Source organism: Saccopteryx bilineata, chromosome 10 (genome assembly GCF_036850765.1).
Source record: "Saccopteryx bilineata isolate mSacBil1 chromosome 10, mSacBil1_pri_phased_curated, whole genome shotgun sequence".
NCBI lineage: Eukaryota > Metazoa > Chordata > Mammalia > Chiroptera > Emballonuridae > Saccopteryx > Saccopteryx bilineata.
In genome coordinates this window covers 3,200,007-3,223,600 of record NC_089499.1, presented here as the reverse complement: position 1 = coordinate 3,223,600, position 23,594 = coordinate 3,200,007, and the positions used below count along the sequence as shown (strand labels likewise).

Below are 23,594 nucleotides of genomic sequence, written 5' to 3'. Positions count from 1 at the left end.
CAGGAGAAGTGCCCATCTGCTTTTCCATCCTTCCCCCTCTCCTTCCTTTCTATCTCTCTCTTCCCCTCCCGCAGCCAAGGCTCCACTGGAGCAAAGTAGGCCCGGGCACTGAGGATGGCTCCATGGCCTCCGCCTCAGGTGCTAGAATGGCTCCAGTTTCAATGGAGCAACGGCCCCGATGGGCAGAGCATCACCCCTTGGTGGGCATGCTGGGTGGATCCCTGTTGTGCACATGTGGGAGTCTGTCTCTCTGCTTCCCTGCTTCTCACTTTAGAAAAATACTAAAAATAATAACGGTGAAGGCCGATGCTTTTCTTTCTGGTCTTAACGACCCAGGGGGCTTAATCCAAGAAACCCATTAGGGCTATGATCTTGTTCACTGGTCACTCACTGCTGTTGAATGCTGGCACTTTGGATGGCTGGGTGGACCCTGGCCGGGTCAAGTGGAGGAGGCAGCTGATAGCACAGTGTGAAGGGAGGGAGGGGAAGGAGGCAGACGGGGACATCGGCACCAGGAACCGTGTGGGAAAGGGGAAGGAAAGACCGGGTGCTTACTCAGCCATGTATGCCGGCCAGGCCAGGCCCACGGTGGGGTCCTTTCCTGTCCACAGGGCTCTTGGTTGGCCTCGGGGGAGACCACAGTGGAGGTGCCACCAGTGGGGAGGACCGCCAGCAGGGCGGAGCTGCTTCTTTGCTGAGCGGCTGGTGAGCACACCTGACTGCAACTCACAAGCCACGGTGGATGGTGAGGCTGCTGCACGGGGGGTGCATGTCGGTTCTTCCCACCCCCCTTCACGTGCACGCGCACGTGCACACAGACACACACATGCACACACACACACCAGCCATCCTCTCATCTTTCCATCCTTCTAGCACTTTCCTTCTGTCGTTCTGGCACAGCCTCATCCTTAAACTGACGAGCAGGATCACCTTAACGCCGCTAACCCATCCCAACAATATGCAACGAGCCTGGCCTGTGAGCCTGGCGGTAAAGGGCGATGCCACCGCGAGCGCTGTGGACACGATGAGCGAGAACACGTCCGGGACACGGTTCGGTCCCGTCTCATTTTGCAAACAGGTAAGCGGAGGCCTGCGGCCGGAGGTGCCTGAGCAAGGTGACTCGGGGACAGACGTGGAGAGCGGGAGCGAGTGGGTTCTGGGGCCGAGGTCCCCGGGAGTTCGTGGTGGTTAACTTTTCAACGAGGGTTCAAGCTCATGCCGTTTCCTGAAGTCTCAGGTGCCTCCTGTTTTCCCCTCCCCACGTGTGCGTGTTTTATTTCCTGTAACGCTGTTTCTGTTTCACTCCTCGCCGGCCTGGGGAAAAAGAAGTTGGAAGCCACCCTGGGGGTCGCGATGCGTCTTCTCCAGCCTTCACCACCGGCTTATTTTAGGAGCCGGAGCGCTCGCCGCCCAAGCACGTTCTTAGTGGCGCCCAACCTCTTTCGTTAAGAGTGAGGTGTGCAGACCAGAATCTGAGCCTCAGTTTCCCCAGGCGAGGGCTCAGTCCGCGCGGCGGGCACGGAGGTGCAGGTGCCTGGACCCCGCGGCCACCCCTCCTCCCCGGTGCCGGTGCCCGTGCCCTGCCCGCGGGGGCCTCCAGGGGGCGCTGCGGCGCGTGCGCGGCGGCGGTGATAGCGGAGGGCGGGGTGGGTAGCGCGTCCAAAAGGCGCTGCGGCGCGTGCGCGGCGGCGGAGACGGCGTGACGGCCTCCAGGGGGCGCTGCGGCGCGTGCGCGGCGGCGGAGAAGGCGGCACCGCCCCGTCCCAGCGTGCTGTGCGGGTAAACAGACATGGCGGGCCAGGGGGACCCGCAGGACGCTGCGCACGACATGGGGAACCACCTGCCGCTGCTGCCTGGTAACGGCCAGCCCAGAGCGGGGTGGCGGGCGCGCGTCCAGGGCCGCGGGCTGCGCGCGGGGCGCGGGCGGGGAGGCCGGGACCGGCCCGGGGCCGTGGGGCGCGGCGGGGGCCTCCCGCGGGTGACAGCCGGGGCCCTGGACGCGCGACCCGGCGGCTCAGCGCGGGGACGGCCCGGGAGGCCGTGCGGTGCGCGACGTGCGCTCCGGCGGCCGGGCGGTGGCGGTGGCGGCGGCGGCCTTGGCCGGGGCGCGGCTCCTGGAGGGGACGCCGGGGCGCCGGACGCACGAGCTCGGGGCCGCGCTGTGCGGCACGGGGCCCCGCAGCCGGCCGGGGCGCGCGCGTCTCCCACCCGGGCCTGGGCGGGGGCTTCCGGCGTCTGCTCGGGGACGCTGCGCTCGGGGGGAGTCCGTGCACGGGAGGGGCCGGGCCGAGAGCGCGCACCCCGGGGAGCAGGGGCCTCCCGTGCACGGATGACCCGGGTCAGAGGGCGTTGCGGAGCCCGCAGCCGAGCTGGCACAGAGCGGAGTGTGTCCGCCGTCCCTGCAGAGCCGCCATCGGCTCCGTGCGCATCTGCCACCCCCGGGTTTCCGGGGGGACCGGGTGCCCCTGCGTGACCTGCACTCGGCCGGCTCGCAGCGGCTGGCGTGTTGACCCAGAAAGTCCGGAGGGAGACCGGCCAGACAGGCTGCTGGTCCAGTGATCGCGCCTTTGTGAATCGCAGAGCAGTTATTTGGAAGGAAGCGTGGGGTGCTCCGTGAATCCGCGCGGCGGGAGTTTTGAGGGGTAACCCCTCGGCGAGTGCTGAGGAAGTGGCTGGACATTTAAGATGCAAAGAGTCTGTCTTGGTCAAGGTGACACTGATGACAGCTGAGTAGGGAAGTGGGTGTCAGCTCTGTGATGAGAAAGGCTACTCTGTGGAAGGAGATTAGAAGTCAGAACAGTTAAAAATTTTAAATTTTAAATTATGGATTGTAGTCTTTGAGCTAACATCTGATCTGCTCAACTTTCTCTCATAGAGCATGTGGTCTCTCCATGGAATTGTAAACGTATCGAATTTGATTCAGGATATTTGTATCATCTGTTTATATGTTTTTTAAAAATGTATCCATTGATTTGAGAGAGAGAGGAAAGGCGAGAGAGACGGACAGAAAAATCAAGCTGCTCCTGTATGTGCCCTGACTGGGGAGTGAACCTGCAGCCTTTTGCTTATTGGGACAGTGCTCCAACTGAGCTCTCCAGCCAGGGCCAGTTATTATATATTTTTAGTCTCGTGGAAACATCAATGTTCTTAAGAAACGTTTGTACTTATATGAAGTGTTAGGTCATTGACCATGTGAATATAGGAGAAAATGACCATGGTCTCTGACAAAGCCTCATATCTAGAATTCCTAAGAATTAACAGACAGACCGAGGCAATTGCCTCAAGGAAAGGCATTTGTATTTTCTTGTCAGGGACATAGCTGGAGGTCGTTTGATTTAAATAAGGATCCACACAAAGAAAACTACTTTTGAGGGATGACATTCTATCTGTTTAGAAGATTATTTGGGGCATTTAGAAATACAGGAATTATCAAGTCAAAAGGGAGTGTCACTAAATCTTTGTGATCACTGTAGGCCAGGGTTTCTCAGCCTTGGCACTTTTGACATTTGGGGCCAGAGAAATCTTTGTTGTGGCATTTTTAGCAGCCTCTCTGGTGCAGGCAGGGCCGCCCTAGTCGTGACAAGCAGAAACATCCCAGACGTCCCCCACGGCCCCCGCACGACAGTCCCCCTGCGACAGGGTGAGGACTTGAGCCCTAACTGGTGGGAAAAGGACAGACCCCCAAGTTTTCATTTTCATACCTGTTGTTAGTAGTGTCAGGTTTTAAAGCCATTGAGCTTAGGTTTTATCATTTAAAGATTACGGGAAAGCTGGCCGAGACATTTCTTTTAAAATGTTTCATGGAAACTTTTTAAAACTACAAGCAAAATTGCTATGAAAATGAGTGCAGACATTTCATTTTCAAACGGTATTGTGACAGTGGTTCTGGGAAGTGATATCACTGCTGTGACAATCCTCCTGCCAGGTGATGTCTTTTCTTGGCCGTAATTAATGGGTCTTCCGTGCTTCCTGGCTCGTGTAGGAGCCCCTTAAAGTTTGGGAGCCTAGGGGTTGTCTTCTTCGTGCCTCACTTTGCAGATGAGGAAACTCAGGTTTAATCAGGTGCAGTGGGTTTTCTCAGGTGTCAGAATTTGTCCCAGGGCGAGGAGACGAATCTCTCACCAGAACTTCAACAGAGTGTGTAGGCGCTCCTTTAAGGAGACGGGCCCCTTACCCCTGCAGTGGCGGTGGGCCTGGTGAGTTCCTCCATCAGTGAGGTGACAGTGGAGAAGTCCCCCAGACACGACCTCAGTGGGGTGGTCTGGGTCGGCATCAGCACCAACGGTCAGTCGTGTTGGGAGCCTTTTGCCTCCACGGCCTTCCACCCCAGGTCAGGTGACCCTGGTGTCATCATGAGACTACATCAAACCAAATGCCTTACCGGTACTCCTCAAAACTGGGAAGTGTGTGCCCAGCGAGCCCCCGGAGACAAGCGACTGATGTGGTCTCGGGCGGGGGGTGGGGGCGGGGGGGCAGAGTGGACATTAGGTGCAGACTGAGGGAACCCGGTGGAGGGTGGAGGTGAGCTGACGCTCACCCCTCAGCGTGACCCGTGTGAGCCGGAGGACAGTGGGCGTGAGGCGTGCAGGGACGCTCCTCTCTGTCGTCTTCTGAGACGAAGACTGGGCCAAGAAAGTGTCGTGGCAGCACCGGCAGAGCCCGGGTCCCTGGCGGCTCGTCTCCGTGCGGGCAGGATTGTCAGGTGGGGTGGTGTTTGTACCCAGGCCACCAGGGCTCAGAGCCCTCGCCAGGTGTGCCTTCGAAAGGGAGCTCAGCTCTGACATTGTCACACATGTGGTCTCTTCTTGTGATGTTCTCCTACAGCAGAGAGTGAGGAAGAAGATGAAATGGAGGTTGAGGACCAGGATTGCAAAGACGCCAAAAAACCCAACGTCATAAACTTTGACACCAGTCTGCCCACATCACACACGGTACGTCATGTGGTGGCAGAGCTCAGGGACACTCCCATGCAGCCGTCGGGGGAGGTGGCCGTTCCTGTTCCCAAGGCTGGTGTCTGTCCTGTGCACTGCTGGGTGTCCCCTCGCCCGATAGCGGGCCAGCACCGCCACACCGTGTCCTCGTGGGGTTCTCCCAGGAATCGCCGCCCTCCCCTGTGTGTGCGGGTCGTGGGGTCCTGGCGCTGCTGCCGTGTTACGTGTCGGGGCCTCCACCACGCTGGGAGCCGGCACTGTGCAGCCGACTCACGCCCTGCATTTGCCATGGGGGTCATGGGACATAGAGATGTTTCTTGTCTTAGCCACAGTGAAATATGTGGAACTAAACCATGGTCGAGTTTGTATGGAAGACCCTTACACAGTGTTAGCAGTTCTGCTTCTCGGGGTCAGAATGAGGCTTGGACGTGGGGTGCCGACACACTGAGGTCACTGCTGTTCTAGTGAACATCTGGTCCTCTGCTCACGTTCCTGCCTCTCACTCCTCCCGTGTCTGTTGCACTGGCGCTGGGCGGCCCCCATAATGGCACGTGTCTTGTGCCGCAGTACCTGGGCGCCGACATGGAGGAGTTCCACGGCCGGACCCTGCACGACGACGACAGCTGCCCTGTCATCCCTGTCCTGCCGCATGTGGCCCTGGTCCTGGTCCCCGGGCAGACCCTGCCCCTGCAGCTGTCCCGCCCGCAGGAGGTCAGCATGGTGCGCGCCCTCATCCAGAGGGACAGGACCTTCGCAGTCCTGGCGTACAGGTGAGCCCTCGCGGCCTCTGCCGGCGGCAGGCTGCAGGTCCACCTCCTCGCCGGGCAGACTGTCGCCCTGCATGTCCAGTGCGTCGGCGAGGGGGGAGGGGCGTGGTTCGGTGGAAAGACAGAAGTGGGAATGGGCCATCGTTACACTAACCAGACGTTTTCCTTCACACACAAGTGAACTTTCTAGTATTTGAAGTTATAATCGTTAATATTTAACAAAAAAACATTTCTAGAAACTTACTGTTAAGACCAGTCTCTATTTAAAGAGGAAGACTGCTTTTGCATTTTAAGGTAAAGGATGACTTTTACAAAAGAATGGCTGTTTTGTCTGGATTCCTGGGTGTCCATTAGGGGCCGTGGTAAGCGGAAGCTGCACTGCGGGTCTCTCGTGGCAACTGCAGGAAGTCGGCGGCAGGGGCGGGACGTGACCAGGAAGTCCACTGCTGCTGCGTGGACAGGAGGCTGCCCGGGGCGGGGGCGGGACGTGACCAGGAAGTCCACTGCTGCTGCGTAGACAGGAGGCTGCCCGGGGCGGGGGCGGGACGTGACCAGGAAGTCCACTGCTGCTGCGTGGACAGGAGGCTGCCCGGGGCGGGGGCGGGACGTGACCAGGAAGTCCACTGCTGCTGCGTATACAGGAGGCTGCCCGGGGCGGGGGCGGGACGTGACCAGGAAGTCCACTGCTGCTGCGTGGACAGGAGGCTGCCCGGGGCGGGGGCGGGACGTGACCAGGAAGTCTACTGCTGCTGCGTGGACAGGAGGCTGCCCGGGGTGGGGGCGCTGCCCGGGTCCCGGGTCACTGCCCTTGACCAGAGCTCTGTTTCCCTGGAAGCGCTCCCCCCCTGCACTGAGGCCCCCTCCTAAATCTCAGCTCCCCTGGGGCATGAAGAGACCAGTGCAGCACCCTGCAGGGGGTCGGTCACCACGTGTGCTCCCACGTGGATTGCATCGTCAGCTCTGCATGTTTAAAACTGAAATGCTCACGATGCTTCTCTCGCCCTCTGCCCTGAAGCAACGTGCAGGAGCGGGAGGCGCAGTTCGGGATCACCGCGGAGATCTACGCCTACCGCGAGGAGCAGGACTTCGGAATCGAGATCGTGAAAGTGAAAGCTGTGGGCCGGCAGAGGTTCAAGGTCCTGGAGCTGAGAACCCAGTCCGACGGGTGAGGGCGCGCCTCCCAGCTGGGCGACATCCCTGTGACGTGGGCGCTGTGCGTGGTTTCATCCTGCTGGGCTCGCTCGCTAACTCGTAACTAGTTGTTCTCTTTCCCTTTGAAGGCTCAGCCTAGTGGCTTTGGATTTTCTCTGCATCTCAGTTACTTGGCATGTTTTTAAAACTAGAGAAGCCAGAGGTCAGCCTCCTCCTCATCCCCACAGGGTGATTAGCCTGGGGACAATCCACCACCCTCCTCCCAGATTTCCAGGGGACCCTGGCGTCCCTGCAGGCTTGAGAGCGTGCTGCACGCCTGGAGGGCAGTGTCCTGTGGGGCACGGCTTCAGGGCGGAAGACCTCTCTCTAGAGTGAGATGGGGGGGGCTCGTGAGCTCCGTGTTCGCAGGGACACTGTGGTGTTTGCGGTGTCCCTGTGACATCTGAGAGCCACACCAGCTCCTGTTGCAGCAGCCGAGCTGTGGGAGCCACGTGTGTCTAGTGCAGGTGCGTGTCGCCCATGAGTGTGTCACCTTCCAGGGAACCGGTGCACGCTGGGTGCCTTGGGAAGTGCAGGGACCCTGCATGCCATCCCGGGTGCCGGTCAGTGCTGCCTGGCTCTCCTGCTCGAGGTTTGATAAGTGTAAGGAACGCTGGGCCCCTTAAAGATCCAGTTCACCCTAATTTATCCTCTTAAAATTATCCACGTATCCTCCAGGACGTGGCCTCGGCTCTGGCCCGAGACCCACCTCTGAAGGAAGGCGGGTTCTTGGTTCTGCCGGTCCTGGTGCCCTGGGCCCTGCGTGCAGCTGAGGCGGGGGTCTCGTCCAACCTCAGTGTCGCACCAGCAGTGTTTTCTCAGCACGTGGAAGCTAAGAGGGCTTTGTAAAGATTTAGGACAAATGTGCACTGCACGGGGACAGGGACTGTACCTCTCAATCACTCAGCTGTTGGCCACGGAGACAGGGGTCGGGCAAGCCTTCAGGCTGAGGGCGTGGAGGGAGGGTGGGGGCCAGCCTCCCGGGACGTTCCGTGTGGACGCTCCCAGCACTGAAGACGCACAGTCCCCAGACGTCTGTCCCCCTCCGTAGGTGAGCTGCACCAGGACAGCGGCAGAGACCACGTCATCCTGCCCTCGGGACTCGCGTGGTGCCCGTGGGGGACGGCATGTCCTCCCGAGGCCCTGTGCTGAGAGTTACTGGGGCTGTCACTGGCAGCTCCGTTCCTCCGGCCAGGCCTTCCCGGCCTCGTACTTGTGAAGTACTTACTATCAGTGGTCACTTAGCTCCGGAAACCGGGATGGGGTTGGACATGGGGACAGTGTGTCTGTGGCTGTCGTGTGTCAGTGACTGGTGAAGTACTTACTATCAGTGGTCACTTAGCTCCGGAAACCGGGATGGGGTTGGACAGGGGACAGTGTGTCTGTGGCTGTCGTGTGTCAGTGACTTGTGAAGCACTTACTATCAGTGGTCACTTAGCTCCGGAAACCGGGATGGGGTTGGACATGGGGACAGTGTGTCTGTGGCTGTCATGTGTCAGTGACTTGTGAAGTACTTACTATCAGTGGTCACTTAGCTCCGGAAACCAGGATGGGGTTGGAAATGGGGCAGTGTGTCTGTGGCTGTCGTGTGTCACTGGCAGCTCCGTTCCTCCGGCCAGGCCTTCCCGGCCTCGTACTTGTGAAGTACTTACTATCAGTGGTCACTTAGCTCCGGAAACCGGGATGGGGTTGGACAGGGGACAGTGTGTCTGTGGCTGTCGTGTGTCAGTGACTGGAGATTGTGGAAACACGCTGTGGACACAAGATGGCAGCAGCCCCTTAGCTCTGGGAACAGGCCGGGGTCTGGCAGCTGACCGTACTGAGCCTGAGCCGCGGACTGGCTGGCCGGACAGGACTTGGCAGGGGCTCGCTCTCCCGTGGCAGGAGGTTCTTGGGTTCGCTGCCCCCGGCGGGACGGGGGTCACAGAGATGACCGGTGCCACCGCGGCCTCTCCTGACGCGGAAGCCAGTCCCGAGAGGGCCTGTCTCAGCTGGCTGGCTCCAGGTCCCTGCCTTGGAAGCTGCAGCGTCTCTGCAGAGCACGGGGGCACTGCTTCTGTTCTTCCAGCGGGCAGCCTGGGGCGAGAGCCCCGTCGTCCACACGAGTGACCCTCCTGTGTGAGGCCCGGGCCACCTCTTCCTCTCTCTAGGGAACAGGCTTCGTCCTGTGCCGTGTGCTGAACACGTAGATTTTATTTAAGTTAATTTGAAAGCAGTCGTGTATCTGAGTCGCTGCAGGACCCCCCAGTCCTGAGTGCTGCTCCCCGTGCACAGAGGAAGGGGCGGTGACTTCCCATTTGGAATTAGAAGAGGCTAATAATAAAGGTCATAATTGAGACCGATGACTGTTTGTCAGAAAGTTAAATCTGGAAATCATGCAGAGCTGCACACACACCTTCATGTTCGCTTTGTCACTGTGTGTGCTGATGTCCCTCCGTCACCGTCACTGGACGGAGACATTGGGCCAGGTCTGCAGGCCGAGGGGCGACAGGCGGCCGTCCCCTGCGCAGCCCTTCCTGCGTGTTGCGTGTCCGTGGTCGAAGGGTCCCCGGGGCAGCGTGTGCCCGAGCTGTCCCTCCCGGTCTCCCCGTCAGACTGTCGGAACCAGATTGGGAAGCGTTCTTTGTGGTTCAGCCTAATAGTTGTTGGAACAGTTTTATTTCTGTACTCATTTTTTAAATATTTACATAAAGTGATGTGACTGTAAGCGCAGCCAGCTGCTGTAGCAGGTTGGAAAGGGAACCAGACTATGTTCCAAATGGAACTCGGCTCCAGGGCGCCGTCGCTGGCCCCCCAGTGACCAGAGCGTCACTTACCCTGGGCGATTCAGACACCTGCCAGGCCAGCCTCTCAGGTGGCCGGGAAGCTGGCCTTTCTGTAACGTTGAGGGTGTTATCACAACAAGATAAAAGCATGCATCACAATGTAACTGCACGACTAGTGTTGGGTAAAACATCATTCTTAATGTAGTTATTGACCTTAAAGAAGAACCCAGTTTCTAAGAAGGTCTGTATAGAAGTCCATGCTTTCGTTTTAAAAATAGGATTACTAGTTGTTTGTGTTCACAGGTCAGGTGAAGAGAGTTGAGGTTTGTTTCTTTCTAATGCACGGGAGCGATATTGTAAGAACCTGTGAACACAGTTTGAACAGTCATTTAACATTTCCCAGAGTCACGCAGACATCAGCTTGAGCTTTCGGGAAAGAAATGAAGGTAGCAGAGTGGGTCTGTTTTCATTCAGTGAAACCCAGATATTTTTAGACAGACTTAACTATTTTAACAAGTAGAAGTATGCCAGTTTCCCTCAGAACTATTTGTTGGTCAGGACAGTGGTTACGGGAAGACCACTTTAGGTTCCTATGCTCTGCGGGACTGTGCAGGGTGGCACACTGTCCCAGGCGGGCGTGTCCTGCTGTCCCCAGGGGGGTGCGCCCCCTAAGAAAGCCGCTCACAGCCACCGCCTTCCTGTCAGCATTGCCCGCGGAAAGACGCTGCAAGTGGGGTAGTCAGTCTCCAGCCCCGTTCTGGAAATGATGTTACTATCATGAGCATTTAAGTTACTAAAAAAAAAAAGATATGTATCTTGTTTGCATATTCATGTTAGACATGAGAATGAGGGGTAATGCATACAGAAGTTAAGGCTACAAGTAAATTTGGTCTAACTTTCACTCTCCCTTCTGTTCCCTGCTGCTCGGGTCCGGTGATGGCAGGGCCGGTGCTGAGCCCGGCTTCTGTGGGGGTGGGGGTGGGACCGGCGGGGGGGGGGGGGGGCTGAGTGTCACGCCAGGCAGTAGTAGGCCTTGGTGATGCTTTTTAACTGTTTCTTTTATAGACTGCTCCTGGAATGGAAACACCTTCCGTTCCATTCCCTAGGGAGGCGGGAATCCATGCCTTCCGCCATCTCTGGTTTTAGCTTTGCTATGATTTATGAGATGTAGTCTTTTTGAAATTGTTTTATATCATAGTATCAGCATTTGATGAGTGTGTTAAGGAACTTTGAACACCGCAGTAGTTGAAATGCGCCTCGCGCTTAGAGTCGTCACCGTTTGAGTTAGCTTGTCTGACGACGGCCCCGCTTGGCTTGGCTGCAGGATCCAGCAGGCGAAGGTGCACATCCTGCCCGAGTGCGTGCTGCCGCCCACCATGTCCGCCGTGCAGCTCGGGTCCCTCAGCCGCCGCCAGGTCGTCCCCTCCACGCCCAGCTCCTGGGAGGACCGCCGCTCGTACGTGTGGTGGCAGAGATACCAGAAGGTGAGACTCCAATTGTCTGTGTCCTCAGAAAAATGAGGACGGTGCTGATTTTGTTTTTAAAAAGCAAGAAACACCCACAGGTCTCACTGAGGATGCGTCCCCAGACGACTGTGGCCTCCCCGTGGCCACGTGGGTTCTGAGATGCGGTGGGGTCCGCTGTCGGGGAGGGACTGCCGCGGGGCCTCCCTGGTCTGCAGTCGGTCAGACATTGGCCCGCGCCCTGATCCACGGCCCCACGGGAAGGAGAGCCGGCCCCATGAGCGAGACCCCTGGGCGCTCTGCGAGCAGCCCCCGCTCCAGTTCCACACGGCACCACGGGCCTCGGGGAGTCGGCCAGGACCAGGCGCTCTGAGGCACGTCCCTCTGGCTACGTCACTCCTTCTCCTGGAAGGACAGCTGACAGCCTGTTTCTGCTCCTCTGTGAGACGCAGCAGTTGAGGACAACAGTATTTATGATTTCTGCTTACAGGAAAAGATGACTAGTTTATAAATGTAGAAGAAATGGGCTTTGTGAGGCTTACCGTTCAAGGATATGGGAAGTCTCCGTGGTAGCCTGGTAAGCCCCAGGCTGATGGGCCCTGCTCTGTCAGGTGTCAGGTAGGGTAGTGGGGTTCATGCTGTGATGCCGGTGAGTCCAGACTCACTCACACTTTTACATGGACCTGAGGTCTGAGGGGACCTGATGGGGTGTCTCAGGTGCACGGTCACTGCCGCTCTGGGCTGTCTCCTCACGGCCACCTCCACAGGGACGCTGGCACAGACACAGTTCTTACTCACAGTTTGGCTTCTGTTTTCAGGTTTTAACTGCAGATGCTAGACACGTGCTTACTAGTCTACAGGTCAATCAGTGTGAGGTGTAGTTCCTCTGTCCCAGTGGACTGGGTCGTCCTCAGTGTGGAAAGTCACGATTCTAGTTGCAAGATGTATTTGAAGGCTATAAAAATGATTTCAGACTTAGCCACCTATTACGGGATTATCTATGAAATGTTTCTTCTTAGCAAGTCTTTTCCTGGCCCAAATCAGTTTTCGGATGCAGCTCTTTCTACCGTGAGAATGTTGATAGTGAGGTCACTTTCTTGACTCTTTTTCTGTTTTCAGAGAAAGTTTCATTGTGCAAACCTGACTTCCTGGCCTCGCTGGCTGTACTCCTTGTATGACGCTGTAAGTCACGCCCCTCCACCCTCTGCCTCCAGGGGAGGCTGGTCGTTAAGGCAGGGCCTTTAGGACAAACATAGGCTTCCGTGCTCAGTGGCGCTTTACCCTCAAACCCTGCATTCATCCCGTCCAGAGGGAGTGGTCAGGGGTCAGAGAGGCTCCCAGTAGACTTTGCCTTTATCGTGTAGTGTCGGTGCTCCCGGTTTCTTAGGCCTCGTAACTAAGACTAGATAGAGATGTTTTAGGGCTTATCAAGCATTTTGTTGGGTCAAGGGCTAGTTACTCTTAGAAAATTAAAGAATCCTTTAACAGTATTTTGGGTTTTTCTAAACAAATATCTTTATGCCTCCTGACCCCTAGGCAGTGTACTGACCAGCACGTCTACCAGTGTTCCTGCTCAGGTCTGAACACTAGGCACGCCCCACCACACAGAACTCAGTGAGACAGGCTGGTGGAACAGCTCAGACACTCCGGGGTTTAGACACAGACTGTTCCCAGCCTGGTTTCTATCCCTTCCTCCGTGGTTCGAGGCAGATGACATCTCTAATACGGGCATCCCATCGGTGGCTGCCCTTGGCGCAGTGCCCACTCACCCGTGCCCCCCGCGGCCGTGGGGAGCCCTTACCCACCAGCCTCCGGTCTGGGGGACACCCAGCAGGTTTAGAGCACGTCCTCAGCAACATCCCAGCAGACAGGGCTGTGTGCACACTGGGGAGTCGGCGAGCTCTGTTCCGTGGTGAACGGGGGCCGGGGAGGCACGTGCACAGAACGGGCGAGCCTGCAGTGTACACACAGTGCACAGGGCCACAGCCAGGGGAGCAGGGGAGCCTGCAGTGTACACACAGTGCACAGGGCCACAGCCAGGGGAGCAGGGGAGCCTGCAGTGCACACAGTGCACAGGGCCACAGCCAGGGGAGCAGGGGAGCCTGCAGTGTACACACAGTGCACGGGGCCACAGCCGGGGGAGCAGGGGAGCCTGCAGTGCACACACAGTGCACGGGGCCACAGCCAGGGGAGCAGGGGAGCCTGCAGTGCACACACAGTGCATAGGGGCCACAGCCGGGGGAGCAGGGGAGCCTGCAGTGCACACACAGTGCATAGGGGCCACAGCGGGGGGAGCGGGGGAGCCCGCAGTGCACACACAGTGCATGGGGCCACAGCCAGGGGAGCAGGGGAGCCTGCAGTGCACACACAGTGCACGGGGCCACAGCCAGGGGAGCAGGGGAGCCTGCAGTGCACACACAGTGCACAGGGGCCACAGCCAGGGGAGCAGGGGAGCCTGCAGTGCACACAGTGCACAGGGCCACAGCCAGGGGAGCAGGGGAGCCTGCAGTGTACACACAGTGCACAGGGCCACAGCCAGGGGAGCAGGGGAGCCTGCAGTGCACACAGTGCACAGGGCCACAGCCAGGGGAGCAGGGGAGCCTGCAGTGCACACACAGTGCACGGGGCCACAGCCGGGGGAGCAGGGGAGCCTGCAGTGCACACACAGTGCACGGGGCCACAGCCAGGGGAGCAGGGGAGCCTGCAGTGCACACACAGTGCATAGGGGCCACAGCCGGGGGAGCAGGGGAGCCTGCAGTGCACACACAGTGCATAGGGGCCACAGCCGGGGGAGCGGGGGAGCCCGCAGTGCACACACAGTGCACGGGGCCACAGCCAGGGGAGCAGGGGAGCCTGCAGTGCACACACAGTGCACGGGGCCACAGCCAGGGGAGCAGGGGAGCCTGCAGTGCACACACAGTGCACAGGGGCCACAGCCAGGGGAGCAGGGGAGCCTGCAGTGCACACACAGTGCACGGGGCCACAGCCGGGGAGCAGGGGAGCCTGCAGTGCACACAGTGCACGGGGCACAGCCGGGGAGCAGGGGAGCCTGCAGTGCACACACAGTGCACAGGGGCACAGCCCGGGGAGCAGGGGAGCCTGCAGTGCACACACAGTGCACAGGGGCACAGCCCGGGGAGCAGGGGAGCCTGCAGTGCACACAGTGCACGGGGCCACAGCCGGGGAGCAGGGGAGCCTGCAGTGCGCACACAGTGCACAGGGGCACAGCCCAGGGAGCAGGGGAGCCTGCAGTGCACACACAGTGCACGGGGCCACAGCCCAGGGAGCGGGCGAGCCTGCAGTGCACACACAGTGCATGGGCCACAGTCCGGGGAGCAGGGGAGCCCTCCCTTCCGACAAAACAGACATTGAAACTGGAGCTCAGACGGCTCCAGTGAGACTTCAGTTGCTAGTGTTATGTTTTATTAGGGTTGACAGGTGGCAGTAAGCTCTAAAGTCCTGTGAAACTAATTGTGGCTTTTGTTTTAAACAAGGAAACTTTAATGGATAGAATCAAGAAACAGCTACGTGAATGGGACGAAAACCTAAAAGATGATTCTCTTCCTTCAAATCCAATAGGTATGAAAAGTCAATTCCTTCCTGTGGCCTGAGGTGTGGCACTAACAGCAATTTTATGTTTTCTGTCTTAACAAAACCAAAACTTTGTTTTTTAAACTAGTATTTTTATTAGTTTTAAAAAGCGTATGCATTTCCTTTGCTTTCAGCAACTTTTAAAATGAATACATTTAGTTAAGTACAACCAAGTTCTTAAATTCCATGAGCACTCCAACTTTGAGCAAGGTGTTCATAAGTTCAGGCTGCACTGTTGCCTGGCTCTCACTTCCTGCCCTCTCCCCGTGCAGTGCGGAGTCACACGCCCGTGTCTGTGGGGTGGCTGCTGCTTAGCTGTTTCTGGTCTCCTGGCAAATAAGTCACTTCCCACATGTGTTAGACTGTGTAAGTCACAAGGCACTTGCAAAACCAAGCATAGGACAGGCTACGTTTTAGGGCTTGCTAAGATCCGAGTCCCTCCTGAGGCCAGTGCACTTGACTCCTGCTCCATGTGTGAAACGTGTTCTTGGGAAATCCTGTTGAGAAGGATTCCAAAAGCACATGATCTTCCTAAGTTTAAAACCTGCAAACCCACCGTGTTGCAAGATTTTTCTTACAGAGTAGCAGCTTGTCTTCCTATTGACGACGTATTGAGGATTCAGCTCCTTGAAATCGGTAGTGCTATCCAGCGACTTCGCTGTGAGCTAGACATCATTAACAAAGTAAGTAGAGCGGGCACGGGACACTGTGCTTAGTCCCCTGGGAGCACGGGGCCGGGCGGTGGGGCCTGTCGCCGGCCCTGATGCTGGAAAACCAGACCGTGGAAAGGACAGTTGTCTTAAGTGTCCTGCTAGGGGTCCCAGACAGAAGCTCGGATGGTCTTGTGTTTCTCGGCGATGACCCTCTGTGAACATCTGTGGCCATGCGTCTGTTTAGGCGAGTCATTAGTTTAATAAGTGAATGAACAAGCTTCAGAGAGGTTTTTGTTAATTACATTATTACATGAATGAATTTTCCCCACTAATTTCCTCCAAATTTTTTAGTGCACGTCTCTTTGCTGTAAACAATGTCAAGAAACAGAAATAACCACCAAAAATGAAATATTCAGGTGAGACACTACCTTTTTAGTAAATTTCTGAGTACATCTTCCCAGGTACCTTACCAGAATTATTGTTGGGACTGTTTCTGTTTTCCATAATTTCCCCCCTGGTCACACTGTAAGGGAGACGTGAGGGCAGTGTGCCCAGGGCTGGGCGGGCACCAGAGGGCAGGGTGGGACCGTCCTCCCGTCCTCGGTGTCACTGTGTCCTAGAACACAGCGAGGACCTAGAGTGGCCCCTCGGCCTCATGTGTCCGGAAGCACCAGGGTCGCCCCAGAGGCCTATGATGAGCAGGACACGCTCTGACCACATCCAATGCCGTGTGACGTAACTGTTTGGAGGTCATTCTGTGACATCCATAGTTAATAGTTGTAAGTCAGGAGGGCAAGAACTGTCTGCGGAGTCACAGGCTGCCTGGTGACTTCCTCCTGACTCCAAGTGACACGGAGCTGTGGACAGCAGGGAAAGCAGTGGGCTGGCCGCTCCAGGGCTGAGGTTATGGAAGCTCACTACAGGCCAGGAACGGCAGCGCTCCCAGCCTGTCCTGGTCAGCGGGTGCAAAGCTGTTAGGCTCGGGCTTGCTTCTCACAGTGCCTGACCCCACGCGGCCTCTGTTGCAGCTTGTCCCTGTGCGGGCCGATGGCCACCTACGTGAACCCTCACGGGTACGTGCACGAGACGCTGACCGTGTACAAAGCATCCAACCTGAACCTGATTGGCCGTCCGTCCACGGAGCACAGCTGGTTTCCTGGGTAACTGCCTACTGGGGGGCTGTTTCGGGTGTGGCCTTAAGTGGATAGAAACAGATTTTCAGCAGCATTGCTAGAACTGAAACCCACCGCAGAGAGTGGGATGAGTGACCCTGTCTGACACTCTGGCTTGAGGGGCTGCAGAGCCCAGCCTGCCCACAGCTGCTGCTGCCTGGCCGAGCCTGGGACCCGGAGGCCCGTGGGAGTGGCCACCTGTCAGCAACAGTGCTTTCCGGGGTCCTAACCTCTGGTCTTCCCTTTAGGTCCCAAGCCAGCCTGTTAGTGAGCTGGGCAGGAGTTGGGAACATGACTCATATTCTGAGCCTAGAATGGTGCCAGCTGGTCCAGTCGTATCTGACACCCTCTTTAGTCCAGGGACTAGAGTTAAAATTAACGCTAAGCATGGGCAATGCCCAGGGAAGAGGTATGGGGATGGCTGCAGTCCAGGGCTTGGTTTACTTTCCTGAAAACACTGGACAGCAGCAGGCCATGGCCTATGTTTCTGACACAGTCCCCCCGTGGGGTCCTCCAGCGGGGGTCGGCCTGGGCAGAGTGCCCCTGTCGGGTCCTCCAGCGGGGGCCCCCCAGTGGGGGTCAGCCTGGGCAGAGTCCCCTGTTGGGCCCTACAGTGGGGGTCAGCCTGGTCAGAGTCCCCCTGTCGGGTCCTCCAGCAGGAGTCAGTCTTCTACAAGGAGCGCTCGCCTCCCCACCCCACAGTGCTTCCTCCTGTGCACACCTTCCCTGCCAGGTGGGTATTAGTGCTTCAGGGCCCACAGGCTGTCTTCCTGGGTCCAGGTGTCTGGAGAGCTGGCCTCCAGCACATCTGATGAGCCCCTTGCCCACGGACTTCCTTCACTGCCACACACAGGTGGCCAAGGCCAGGCAGGTCCACACTGGATTCAGGCAGATGGAGAAACAGGAGCCAGAAAGTGTCGGGCTGTTCCCGTGTATGTCTCAGGGAGACAGGGAGCGAATAAACAGAAGGGAAAGAGCGGTAAACAAAGGGACATCACTGTCTGCAGTGAGGGTGAGGGAGGAACAGCGTACCTCAGAGTGGGGGGGTGCCGCCCAGGGGGGCCCCACAGCCTTACACAGACCATGCCCACACACTAATTGAGCAAAGTGCTTGCAGCCAGGAAACCCACGGGCAAGCCTAACACAGCTGCCCCCCACATACAAAGTAGGAAACCTTTCTATGGGGTTTGGTTCAGTGACCTGTCAAAGTTTAGCCTTTGCTCTGATACTTGGCTTTAAGTTCTGTCTTCATAACAGTGGCGTTCTGGGCTGCAGAGCAGAAAGGCGGCCCCAGCTGACCCTCCTTCCCTCTGCAGGTTCGCCTGGACGATTGCCCAGTGTAAGATCTGTGCCAGCCACATCGGGTGGAAGTTCACAGCCACCAGGAAAGACATGTCACCTCAGAAGTTTTGGGGTTTGACTCGCTCTGCCCTGTTGTTCACGATCCCGGACACGGAGGATGAAATCAGCCCCGACAAAGTAGTGCTTTGCCTGTGAGCCGGCACGGCAGGGCTCCGACATGCAGCCGTCGGTCCTGAGGCCAGGTGTGCGCCCACGTCCCTGCTGCTGGTGCACGCCTGCACACAGATCGCGGGGACACCCAGCTCCCAGCCAGTGGCTCTGAGGTCAGACCCTGCTGTGGAGGGGCTGTCAGGACTGGCCTCGGGAACGTGTACTGGACACTTGGCCCCGGGAGCCTGCGCGCAGGTGTGGCGGGGCCACCGGCAGGGCGCTGGTCTGAGGGAGGAGGTGCTTCCTGCAGGAGGCAGACGTGGGGGCGGCTCCCACGGGCAGAGGGGACCCGCGGGTGCTGCCAAGCTCAAGTACCTGTTCCTTTCCGATGGGGCGAGGCGACGGTGTGACCTGGCAACCCTCTGAAAGGGCTCTGTTCCTCAGCGTCTAGTTTCTCTGAGATACTGATTTGTAAATTCTGAAGATACTAGTTAAAATATGCAGTTTGAGCCCCAGAGTAGTTTTCATTTTCTCTGTGTTAGTAAAAACTCCGTATCCTCTGTGCTTGTTGGGTGTCTGTCTGGACTGTCACACCGGTCACTCTGCTCCCACGCGGACCTGGAACCTCAGTGACAGCGGTGATGCTCGCGTCCCCTCGCTGAGGCCAGATGTGGCAGGAGTCTAGGTTATTTTGTTCAGTGTGGATTGAAGGAAATCTGTAAGTAAACTTTAAGAAAAAAAATGAGTTAAACACGTTCCTTGCTTGAGCCCATGTCAAGTGTCCAGTCCAGCAGCTGCTGCAGGTGTGAGAGCTGAGATGGAGCTCTGACAAACAGGGAGACCACCTACCCCTCTGCTCATCCACCCGAGGGTCTAACTCGCTCCTGTTCTGCCCGCTTCACAGAACTCACTGGGAAAAGCTCACGGTCTGGGTAGGACATGAGGCTGCGCCAGACGAAGTGCTGTGGTCCTCAGTCCTCTTACGGACCACCCTGACGCTGGCACGGGGCCACACATTCGCAGGAGAGCGAGCACGGGGCCTTCACCCCGCCGGCCTTCTTTAGCATGTGCCCACCTGGTCCCCAACGCCACACTGTCACTTCTCCCCAAGCACTGCCGTCACCACTGACGGCCCCGGGTTTATGGAGGGACTGGCTCAACCGCTGTGCAGCGGGGGCCTCATGTCTGCCCCGTGGTCCCACTCAGTGGTCTGTACTGTTACCGACTCGTGCAAATAAACTCTCCCACAGAAACAACAAAAAGTGCGTGTACTATTTTACAGGGTTTTATCCAGGACAAAACCAGACTTCTAAAATCGCTGGGTCTGCACACGTCCCACTGAGAACAGGAGGCATTCTGTGCTGGGGGTGCGGGCAGGTGTGCAGGGTTGAGACGTGCCCCGTCTAAGCCTGCGGTCGCTGCCCTGCGGGAGCCCCCGGGTCCATGCTGCTGTCTGGGCCTCCACAGAAGTGCTGCTGCCTAGGACAGAGGCCCGGGAAGGGCAGGCCAGGACAGGCCAGCGGCACGGGGCTCCCGACTTCAGAAGACAGTACAGCACTCGCCCAGGTGACCCGCAGGGGCCACTCCTGCAACAAGGAAGGGCCTGGACTGGAAGCAACAGGAAGTCCAGGTGGGGCTGCCTCGACTCTAGAAATCTACGGGAAAGGAGCGAGCCCACACTGGGAAGTCAGAGGGCCTAACAGGGTCGGGGGTCAGCCAGGACCAGCTGCCCACTGCTCCTCTGGCTGCAGGTCTTCGGGGCCTCAGCACTTAGGGGGCACACGTCTGGGGGAGGCGAAGGGCTCCCCACAGGGGAGCTCATCCTGAGCCCTTTGTCTTGAGGGCTTTTGCAGACTGGAGGTCCGGAGGAGGCGTTTGATAGAATAGTCATCAGCTTCCCCAGGTGTGCCTTTCAGGGGTTATCAGTCAAAACCACCTGGTTTTGCTGCTTTTCTGGGCCTGGAGCTTAAATATTACTGAGGCCTAGATGCTAATTCTAGAGCAGTGAACTTTTATATCTGGCTATAAACTGCTTAGCCAGTGTGTTCAGCTGTCTGCCTCAGTTTCCCCGTTCCACTTGCCAAGGCATTTTCTTGGCTTCTCCCTCTCCTGCCCAACTAGAACTGACCACACAGAAAGGAAAGTCAACTGTAAAACGTCAACAGAGCAGCCGAAACAGACTCCATGCCACCCACCTGCCTCCCGCAGAGAGCATGTCGGGGTCAGCCCGGCGCGTGGACACAGGCCTGCTCACGGAAACACACACCAGGGCCTGGCCCTGATTGAGAGGACCAAACAGCTGGCCACAGGAGGGCTGGTGAAGGAAGCTGCCGCCCGCTTTACAGGGTATTTTGTGTGCAAATTTTTCAACTATTTTCAAATATATATTCATTCTGGAATTCAGGTAAGAACCGATACATACCAAATTAATATAACCCGGGTATTTCAATTGCAAATACCAGAAACATGTTTTTCCAAACAGACTGATTTTTTTTTTTTTTTTTTTAAGATTAATCTTAGTAATGCCACGTGTAAAAAAAATGGACGCCTAGACGGGTCTGAGACAGGCAAAGCCCATGTCCTTTCCCGGGGGAGCGTTTCCGGAGGAGCTCAGGAAGGAGGTGGAGGGCGGTGGAGCCCCTGGCCTATGTCCACAGCAGGGGACGCCTCTCTCCCGAGGGCCCCGTTCCCCGAGGTGCCGCCCACCCACCCCCCGCGGAGAGGCACCAGCCCAGACAGGAGCGCCCACCTTGCCCTCAGGTGGCCTGGGCTCAGCTCTTCCTCACGTGGCTCAGCAGCTCGTCCTTCTGCATCTGGTAGCCGCTCTGCTTCCACTGGTCCCGCAGCTGCTGCAGCAGTGCCCCGATCTCCTTCCCGGAGGAGATCCCGGCCTTCCGGATGTCGTGGCCGCTCACAGGGAACGGGGGCACGGACCAGCGCTGCAGGCCCCGCAGGAGCCCGGGCTCGCCCTGGTACTTCAGCAGCTCCTGGACGCGCGCGCCCGCGTCGGGCTCCCTGCACTGGGGGCCAATGTCACACGTTAGAGAGCACGCACACGGCCCCCACCGTGACGTAACAAAGGAGACTGCGCCGCGGGCCGGGCACTGATGCAGGCGCCGCACCGACCGCAGGGGCGCGCACGCGCATGCGCACGGCCCCCACCGTGACGTAACAAAGGAGACTGCGCTGCGGGCCGGGCACTGATGCAGGCGCCGCACCGACCGCAGGGGCGTACTCACGTCTATGAGGAAGTCCTGGTAGGGCTTCAGCGGCTCGGGGCCGTCCACGGCTTTCACCAGGTCCTGCCTGTGTCTAACGATGAACAAACCCAGGTTCTTCTCCTCCTTTGAAATCTTCAACCTCAAATCCAATTTTGTGACATCATCCTGCACTTTGAATAACGAGGCCAAGAGAGTCATTGGCTTTGGTGAAAAACCTTCAACGTTTTTACAGACTTTGTCAAACTCTTCTAAACTTGCATTAGCAGGTAAACCTGTAGGGAGACAAGTATGTTTCACCTGTTTGTACTGTGGATCAACTTACTGAAGAACACCAGGTGGTACACAGACACACCCGCACGAGTCCCTCCACCTCACAGGGACCGAGCGTCACGGCTGCTGTCCTCGTCCCCTCACCCCGCAAACTGAGAGGACTCCAAAGGGCTCGTGTCCAGAGCCAGCGGCAGGAGGAACAGAGCCAATCTGGTCGCCAGCTCCTGACCCCTGGCTGACAGACGGCCACAGAACACCCACCCCTCCATACTGCCTGCGTGAACTATGCTCAAGCTGCCGAGGGGCACACGGAGAACCGTACCCCTTACTGAGCCGCCCCTCCCGCCGTCGGCACTCTGAGTGCTGAGCGCACTGACCCCCACCGCCCGGCCCTCCCCTGGACAGACGCTGTGCTCGGTCCTGCCTTTAGATCCCGGCAGCGCCAGCCCAGAAACTGACTCGTGTCACGGGGCTAAAGGCTCACAGAGCCCGGTCACTAGTCCACGCTGTTTGAGTTGTTCTCCGACCCCGGACAACTGTCCTGCCCCATGCCCAAAGCTCATTTAAAAATACTCTATTTCTCTGAGAATTCTTCAACTATATAAACACATTTCTTCAATGAAATTTTAAACCAGATGGGTTTCATTTCCAAAAACGCCACCGTTTTACAGCTCGGCCTCACCGATGTACGGAGCCACGTCAAGGTCGTAGATGAGGTGAAGCAGATGATTGACGTGATTACCACCGAGGATTTTTTTCAGTTCCACCCAAATCCTCTCCCCTGATATTCCAGCCAGGCCGCTGGCATTTTCTGCAATTGCTTCCAAAGTCTCAGGGTCGTGGTCACCAGGCTTGTCTACAATTCTCCCATAAAACCTACGGAACAGAATTCCTAGCGTTGATTACCGGTGTTGCTGCATCTACCGGAAGCACGTGTTCCGGCCTGGAGTACTGCCCCCCCCCCCCCTTTAATCACAGACAGCAGAGGGTCCGGTGGGAAGGGTCCTGCAAGTCACACGGTCAGCTCTCCAGGGACTGGCTCTTTTCCCCACAAGAGAAACTCTGACAGCCAACAAAGTGTAAGCCCCTTCCAAGCGCTGGCCAGAACCAGGCCGTCCACCGCGCCTCCACGTCCAGCTCCCTGGCAAGCACCTACAACGCCGTCACGGTCACTTCCTGAGTTGGTACTCACAGTGGGTGGATAAAAACAAGGTTCTTAGTTCCACAGGGGAAGGGAGAGAGGCTGAGCGCTCACACATTCAAAGTGTGGGTTCCTTGGAGCCTATTGTGGGGACTGGTCAAGGGGCTTAGCCACCTCCTGGGGGAAAGGTCACACTCCGCATCAGAGCCGACTCTTGGAGTCTTCCTCCCTGCGACCCCGGGGGGGAGGGCTCCCCAGTGGGTGAAATTCTGCAGAGGGGCTGTCAGCCCCACCCAATTGGAACCTGCTGCTCACCTCTCTGGGGAGAAATGAAGTGTCAGAGCCTCTGGAGTAAGGCCACTTTCCCCATACTAAGCTCTTGACCAAGAGACTCCTGAAGTAGGGGCTCTCGTTAATGTACCCTCGTCTCAGTTCCCCAACCCACCAAACTGGCAGCCTGTGCAGAGGCTGGTGGGAGGAAGCCAGTCTGAGCCCACTCTGCAGAAAACACGGGCAGTGAACTCTCAGACGCCTCTCCTAGCAATAATCTCCTTGGGGAAGTAAAAGAAAGGACTATGTCGAACTAAAAAGCTTTTGCACAACAAAAGACATTAACAAAATAGAAAGACAACCCAGTCTGTGGGAGAACATATTCACCAATACATCTGATAGTGGATTCATAATGAAAACTTATTAAAACTTAAAAAACACCAGAAACACAAATAACCCAATTAAAAAGTGGGCAAAAGAAGCTGAATAGACAATTCTGCAAAGAGGACATACAGATGGCCAAGAGGCATTTGAAAACCTGCTCAAAGTCACTAGTCATCAGAGAAATGCAAATTAAAACCACAATGAGATACCACCTCACACCTGTCAGAATGGCTCATTAGCAAAACAACACACAACAAGTGCAGGCCAGAATGTGGAGAAAAGGGAACCCTCCTGCACTGCTGGTGGGAATGCAGACTGGTGCA

The 23,594-nt window shown here is 57.3% G+C and overlaps 2 protein-coding genes across 4 annotated transcripts in view; one reads left to right on the top strand and one right to left on the bottom strand.

The window, feature by feature from the left end:
- Positions 1 to 1,740: 1,740 nt before the first annotated feature.
- Positions 1,741 to 19,247, top strand: CRBN (cereblon). Of its 2 annotated transcripts, XM_066245982.1 has the most exons (12): positions 1,741 to 1,856; positions 4,825 to 4,931; positions 5,499 to 5,701; positions 6,714 to 6,863; positions 10,979 to 11,138; positions 12,237 to 12,299; positions 14,612 to 14,696; positions 15,276 to 15,391; positions 15,713 to 15,777; positions 16,390 to 16,521; positions 17,850 to 18,077; positions 18,890 to 19,247. In XM_066245982.1, exons 1-11 carry the CDS (start codon positions 1,790 to 1,792, stop codon positions 18,028 to 18,030), a joined length of 1,329 nt encoding a protein of 442 aa, XP_066102079.1. In that variant the 5' UTR covers positions 1,741 to 1,789; the 3' UTR covers positions 18,031 to 18,077; positions 18,890 to 19,247. The 2 variants fall into 2 exon arrangements, with proteins under 2 accessions (XP_066102079.1, XP_066102078.1); XM_066245981.1 differs by having other exon boundaries at positions 17,850 to 19,247.
- The window catches only part of TRNT1 (tRNA nucleotidyl transferase 1), a 20,108-nt gene continuing 15,098 nt past the window's right edge, over positions 18,585 to 23,594 (bottom strand). For both annotated transcript variants that reach the window (XM_066245983.1, XM_066245984.1), the window contains exons 6-9: positions 22,159 to 22,352; positions 21,225 to 21,478; positions 20,735 to 21,005; positions 18,585 to 18,712 (exon numbers count right to left, since the gene is read on the bottom strand). In XM_066245983.1, coding sequence (XP_066102080.1) covers positions 20,757 to 21,005; positions 21,225 to 21,478; positions 22,159 to 22,352 — 697 coding nt within the window. In that variant the 3' untranslated portion in view covers positions 18,585 to 18,712; positions 20,735 to 20,756. The remainder of the gene's footprint in view (positions 18,713 to 20,734; positions 21,006 to 21,224; positions 21,479 to 22,158; positions 22,353 to 23,594) is intronic.